The sequence below is a fragment of the Tachysurus fulvidraco genome, chromosome 23 (genome assembly GCF_022655615.1).
Source record: "Tachysurus fulvidraco isolate hzauxx_2018 chromosome 23, HZAU_PFXX_2.0, whole genome shotgun sequence".
Lineage (NCBI taxonomy): Eukaryota > Metazoa > Chordata > Actinopteri > Siluriformes > Bagridae > Tachysurus > Tachysurus fulvidraco.
This window is the reverse complement of record NC_062540.1, coordinates 20,788,398-20,795,425: the sequence shown is the minus strand read 5'-3', so window position 1 is coordinate 20,795,425 and position 7,028 is coordinate 20,788,398. Positions and strand designations below refer to the sequence as shown.

Here is a 7,028-nt window from a genome sequence, read left to right as displayed (position 1 = left end):
GTCAAAAACAGGGAGTCAATGCAAGGAGTCAGTACAGGGAGTCAACACAGGGAGTCAACACAAGGAGTCAATACAAGGAGTCAGTACAGGGAGTCAACACAGGGAGGAGTCAATGAGGGACTCAGTACAAGGAGTCAATACCAGAGTCAGAGAGTTTGGATGTGTCTAATTTGGAAAAAATATGACAGAATTTAGATTGATAAATTGCTGAAAGTTTTATTTCCAATGCTTTTAAAAATATATGAACCAAATTGTTTTATCAACATTTAGCTTCAAAAATCAGGAACAAGACACTAACTCCTTACTTCAGCATTTTAACATTAAACATGTTTAAATATATTTTTTTTTACATTATACCTTTGACAGTCCATATTTGTTTTTTTATCAGCTGTAATGTTTTTTTGCACATGAAGGTGATCAATAGATCCGAATGTAAATAAGTGAAATCGAAGCCATTTCACGTGTGATTTACGGTTTTATTACATCATAAACGGTCATTTTAAGACATGTGAGACAAAAGTAGACATTTTTCCTGCTGATCTGTAAAAATCATGTCAAAAAATATGAGGAAACAAAAAAAAATGCACCTGAAAACAGATGTTTAAACAAAGAAAATGTTAAACACTTATTTTTTTCTAAAATATATTCCTAATTAATCGCCTCGCTCCGTATATTAATACCCTATGAGCGTCAGATTCGGATTCATCTCGGTCCTGTTGGGAATCAGAGGGGAAAAAAGCCACAGGATTGAAAACATTAATGTGACTCGTCAGAGAAACACATGAGTGAGCTGAACGTAACACCTTGTGCGTATCAGCAGCACAGAAACCTCCACGGCTCCGTCTGCATTCGTATAAATTCCTCTGTGAAATACTGAGACGTACGAGAAATCTAATCGCGCCAGACAGAGTCAGGAAACACACTTAAAATGAAACTGTACATCATTTACATTGGTTTTTAAATTAGTTAGAAGTAAGACTGGAGTAATGGGAAATAAAGTTCAATTACAAACTAAATATAAAGTCATTCATACAAAGAGTGGAAAAAAATGAGAGAGAGAGAGAGAGAGAGAGAGAGAGAGAGAGAGAGAGAGAGAGAGAGAGAGAGAGAGAGAGAATATAGCGTTGAATCAGAACACATGGCAGTGCACTGGACGGGCGTTAGCTTAAAAACTCGATGAGCCGCCGATCAGGAAGTGGTTCAGAGCAGAGGACCCACAATGCACCTGGGTCAGGAAGCTCCGGTGTGCTGCTGGTGACATGTGTAAAGCCCAGTGCCGGCCGTGTGCAGCCCGTTCAGGACCCCACTGTACAGCCGAGTGTACTACACTGCTTTAGAGCAGGTTCTCCTGTGAACCTCAGTCATAATGTAGAGCTGTGTAGAAGATGATCCACACCACCTGTATACACACACACACACACACACACACACACACACACACACACACACAGTGTCATATCAGTCCTAAATGTCCCATAATATATTTTGTTATCTTTCATATCTGTTTAACAAAAGAGTTGTTTGTAAACAACCCTACTGCTTGTACACAACATAACTCATTTATAAATAAATAAAGCATTTATATTTATTTGTTTGTTAAGGAATACCATTTAAAGCCTGTATACAAGAAAAAATAGATAAATAAACAAAAAACACACATTAGTAGAAATGTGTTATTCGATGTTTGTTTACAAAAGAAAAAAATTAACAAAAGACGACATTAAATAATAAAAAGCTGCGTGTAACAAAAACTCACTGAAAATTAATTCATTAAATTACAATCGTGCTGAAGCTTACTGGTTTAATAAAGGTTGAAATGAAAATCAGAAGATTTAACTACAATATCTGTCTGTTAAAAATATTCATTTGCAAAAAAAATACCTGTTAAATATTCCTGAAAGAATAAACAAACAAACAAACAAATAAACAAACAAATAAATAGTGATTTAGTATATTTACCAGGAACAAAGCAAAAGAGGTCATAAAGCCTTCTTTGGTGAGTTCCCACGTTCCTCCGTACTCCTCTTCATCCACCTGCTGGAAGCTGCTGAAGTAAACGTACAGGACGCCGGCGTTCACCACGCAGAAGCTGAGCAACAAACAACACCACAATCAACACCAACCACACAGAGAAACACCAACCACACAGAAAAACAACAATCACCACCAACCACACAGAGAAACACCACCAACCACACAGAGAAACAACAATCAACACCAACCACACAGAGAAACACCACCAACCACACAGAGAAACAACAATCAACACCAACCACACAGAGAAACACCACCAACCACACAGAGAAACAACAATCAACACCAACCACACAGAGAAACACCACCAACCACACAGAGAAACAACAATCAACACCAACCACACAGAGTAACAACACCAACCACACAGAGAAACACCACCAACCACACAGAGAAACAACAATCAACACCAACCACACAGAGAAACAACAATCAACACCAACCACACAGAGAAGCACCACCAACCACACAGAGAATCAACAATCAACACCAACCACACAGGAACACAGACACCTCACACGTGCAGACAGACACTCACATGGCAATTCCGAGGAAGCCCTTCAGTGGAACGATGCCCCAGATGACTCCCAGGATGATGGCGATGATCTGTCTGAACCAGTAAACCACGTCTAAAAACTCATCCTGTGGGGAAGAAAAATTTTAGTAAACAAAAACAAGATGAGTTACATAAACAAACAACAATTAAAGTATCAGTGCATTGTTTTACACTGAATGTAAAGCTTTATGCTGTGGCCTCAGTGTGCACGCACACACACACACACACACACAACGGTCCAAAAGTTTGTGCACCCTGACTAGCTCATCCAGATGTTCAGTGCGGTCGAGTCAGAGTCAGGGCTCAATGCATCACACTCGAGTTCTTTCAATCCAACCTTCACCACCACACCATGAGTCAGGTTCGGACTCAAACTCTTCAAGGAAGAGAAATTGTAAGACTACAGAAACATGTTACACAGTTCTGTGCTTCGGAGTTTGGAGAAGAAGCACATACAGGGTGGAATGGTTAGGGGTGCACAAACTTTTGGCTGGGCAGTGAGTAGTTTGATGGATTAAGAGTTTTTTGCTTAATAAAAGTCTCAGCTTGGTGGATTTGAGATTTAAACTCATGACCTTCTGATCCTGACCGTTCAACCCTGCTTTATAAACTCACTCAGTGTTTACACCAAAACCTTTGTGTTTATTATGGTATTAAGGTTTATGTTTGTGTGTTATACTATAATTTATATCTTAATTCATATAAAAATAAGAAACACAAAATAATTGTGGGGAATAAATAATTTCTCCATCTTAGTCATTATAGAACAAAGAAGAAAGTACATTATTTGATATTTATTATATAATATAATTATTTTATAATGTTAAAAAAGACAGTTAAAAAAACTAATTTATAATGTTTTAATCTATTTTAATGCAGAATTAAATATGTATAACGTAAATTATGATTATTATTATAAAACTTTATGCTAATTATTATGTAATTATATATTATAATTCGTTGGATTTGTGTTTAAGTTAATTATAATAGTTCGTAATCATTTTATATTATTATTTTTTAGTAAATCACTTGTTTGTTATTTATTACTTGTACATTTCCTCTTATGACAAATCATTTATTATTTTGTTACAATATTTGATAAGAAATAATTTATAATTTGTTTGTGATCATATGTAATTATCATTATTACTAGTAGTGCATATTTAATAATGCATTTTACTACTAAATAATAATAATAATAATAATAATAATAATAATAATAGCAATAATAATTTTTATTATAGTAATAATAATTTATAATAATAATAACTAATAAAAATGGTAATAATAATAATGATCAGAATCGTAAATATAATAATAAATAATATCAAATAATAAAAATAATAATAATATTAATAATTCACCATGTTAGCCACAATGCTAACCCTCCCGCTTTAGCAGCTAAGGCTAATTAGCCAGTTAGCTAACAGCTCGTTCTGACAGAGATTCTGTAGCTCCGATGTGAGTGCAGTGCGCGAGCGCGTGCGCGTGTCACCTTGTCGTCCCACAGCGCTCTGCTCCTCAGCGCTTTGCTCCATGGTGACTGCTTCAGTCCTCCGTTAGACACATAAACCTCTTCTTTCTTCTTATTCGAGCCGCTCGTCATCCTCCAACACTGTGCTTTATAAACACGTACCAAAGGAACAATAAGCCTTTAAATCACTTCACAACCTTTAACACTGCTGACGCTTCAAACTGACGCTTTCAGAAGGGGACACTGACTGCGCATGCGCAAACCCAACTTGACCCTCGGAGGTCATATCCAATCAGAGAATGCGACGTCTGCGCTCTCAGCCAATCAGAATTAGGCATTATTCTCTGGGAGAAGAATGAGAGACTCCTCTACTGATGAGGCGTCGCAACTGCAGCAGGATTATTGTATATATGTTATATTTATATTCAACATAAATTATATAAATATGTATTCAGTAATCCTGCTGCAGTTGCGACGCCTTATAAGTAGAGGAGTCTCTCATTCTTCTCCCAGAGAATAATGCCTAATTCTGATTGGCTGAGAGCGCAGACGTCACACATATATGTGTATTCAACATAGGTTATATATATCAATCAATCAATCAATCAGTCAATCAAACTTCATTTATAGAGCACTTTAAAACAACCAAAGTTGACCAAAGTGCTGTACAGAAGAATATATACACATAAATTACTCAACTCATACAAGAAAACAAACCAAGAAACAAAATGACAAAATCAGGTGTTAAAAGCCAAGGAAAAAAGGTGGGTTTTAAGAAGCGACTTAAAACCCACCTTTGAAGAGGCCTGTCTAATGGGCAGTGGCAGATCGTTCTACATTTTATTAGCTATTACAGAAAAGGTCCCCTCTAAGCTTCCGTTTAGTTTTGGGTGGGTCTATAAGGGTGTAGCAGCTCAGAAATGTAGGGTGGGGCAAGACCACTTAAAGCTTTAAAAACGAATAAGAGAATTTTAAAATGTATGGGCAGCCAATGAAGTTACGCTAAAATAGGGGAAATGTGTTCGTATTTGCCAGTCAACAGACGTGCTGCAGCGTTTTGAACCATTTGCAGACGAGCAACAGAAGACCCACTAACCCCCACGTACAGTGCATTACAGTAATCCAACCGGGTGGTTACAAAGGCATGAATTACAGTCTCAAAGTGATGCCTCGAAAGAAATGGCTTTACTTTGGCCAGCTGCCTCAATTGAAAAAAGCTTGATTTAACAACTGCCTGATCTGACAGTCAAGCTTAAGCGTCGGCGTCGATTTTAACCCCTAGATTAGTTATGGTTTGTTTGTTGTACTGGGCCAAGGCCCCCAAGTCAACCGAATTTTCACAAACAGCAGTGGTGGCATCAATACAGACAGTTTGTGGAGCATTAAGAACTGAATCAATGGTCTTGAACAAAACACGAGGCTTGTTACAGTTTGACAAAATAATTTCAGATAAATATTTTCTTTTAGCATTTTTCACAATTGTCTGATAATGACGCCAGCAGTCCCTTAGCATTTGAAGTGATACACGCAGCCTGTCCTTCTTCCATTTGCGCTCGGCTCTGTGACACTCACGTCTGGCAGCACGAGCCGTGTCATTCAGCCATGGCTCAGATTTAGTTTTAGGCTGCCTAATTTTCAATGGAGCCACAGTATCTATGACAGTTTGGCAGGTAGAGTGCAACCATGAGCTAAGCTAATCTGAATCATCACATATAGTCTCTCTCTCTATATATAATCAACATAAGTTATATATATATATATACATTACTGTGCAAAAGTTTTAGGCAGGTGTGAAAAAAATGCTGTAAACAAAGAAAGCTTTCAGAAATATACATAATGAGTGTTTATTTCTGTCAATTTACAAAATGCAAAGTGAGCAAACAAAATGAAAAATCGAAGTCAAATCAATATTCGGTGTTACTACCTTTTGCCTTCAAACGGCACGAACCCTGATCTCGACATCATCCAGTGTGTCTGGGATCACATGAAGAGACAGAAGGACGTGAGAAAGCCAACATCCACAGGAGATCTGTGGTTAGTTCTCCAAGATGTTTGGAACGACCTACCGGCCGAGTTCCTTCAAAAACTGTGTGCAAGTGTATCTAGAAGATTTGCTGCTGTTTTGAAGGCAAAATATTGATTTGATTTAGATTTCGCTTTTGTCTTTTGTTCATTCACTGCATTTTGTTCATTTATGAAAATAAATGTTTAACACTTCCATTTTTGAAAGCATTCTTTGTTTACAGCATTTTTTTCACACCTGCCTAAAACTTTTGCACAGTAATGTATATTCAACATAGGTTTTATATATACTGTATATATACTGTGTGTGTGTGTGTATTCAACATAGGTTTCAACATAATAAGGGTGATTTCATGGCATAATGGTTAGAGAGTCTGACTCATAACCCTAAGGTTGTGGGTTCGGGTCTCAGGCCGGCAATACTACGACTGAAGTGCCCTTGAGCAAGGCACCTAAATACGTATATATATATATATATATATATATATATATATATATATATATATTTTTTTTTTTTTCAACATAGGCACTCAGGCATTTATGCAGAGGAACAAGTACAATGTATTCAGGTGGCAGGTGGCAGGTGACAGACTGGCCATCCCAGTCCCCAGACCTGAATATCATTGAACATCTTGAACATTGAACATCTGTGGGGTGATTTGAAGCAGGCTGTGGTAGTGTATTAGTGTGCTAGTGTGTTACCACACTAGCACACTAAGTCAATAACACACTAACACACTACCACAATAACACACTAACACACTAGCACACTATTCCATCACAATTCAGTAGTGAGGATTTTATGAGATTCTTCACTGATGAAATTGAAAACATCAGAAACAAAATAGTAAAATATTACACTCTACACTCACAACTACAGTGCTTTACAAGCACAGGACAGGAAGAGTTAGATAAACTTATTACTACAACTACATCAACAAC

The 7,028-nt window shown here is 37.1% G+C and overlaps 1 protein-coding gene across 1 annotated transcript; it reads right to left on the bottom strand.

Annotated features, from left to right (window-relative positions):
- Positions 1 to 462: 462 nt before the first annotated feature.
- On the bottom strand, positions 463 to 4,325 carry rab5if (RAB5 interacting factor). Its single transcript, XM_027160635.2, has 4 exons — positions 4,086 to 4,325; positions 2,573 to 2,676; positions 1,960 to 2,089; positions 463 to 1,399 (listed from the first exon to the last, which is right to left on the bottom strand). The coding sequence occupies exons 1-4, from the start codon at positions 4,194 to 4,196 to the stop codon at positions 1,358 to 1,360; spliced, it is 387 nt and encodes a 128-aa protein (XP_027016436.1). The 5' UTR covers positions 4,197 to 4,325; the 3' UTR covers positions 463 to 1,357.
- Positions 4,326 to 7,028: the final 2,703 nt, after the last annotated feature.

Coding starts and splice junctions, on each gene's coding strand:
- rab5if (XM_027160635.2), bottom strand. CDS start 4,196: ATGACGAGCGGCTCGAATAAGAAGAAAGAAGAGGTTTATGTGTCTAAC. Junction 2,090..2,572: donor GGCTTCCTCGGAATTGCCAT/GTGAGTGTCTGT, acceptor TTTGTTGCTCAG/CTTCTGCGTGGTGAACGCCG. Junction 1,400..1,959: donor CCTCTTTTGCTTTGTTCCTG/GTAAATATACTA, acceptor GTGTGTATACAG/GTGGTGTGGATCATCTTCTA.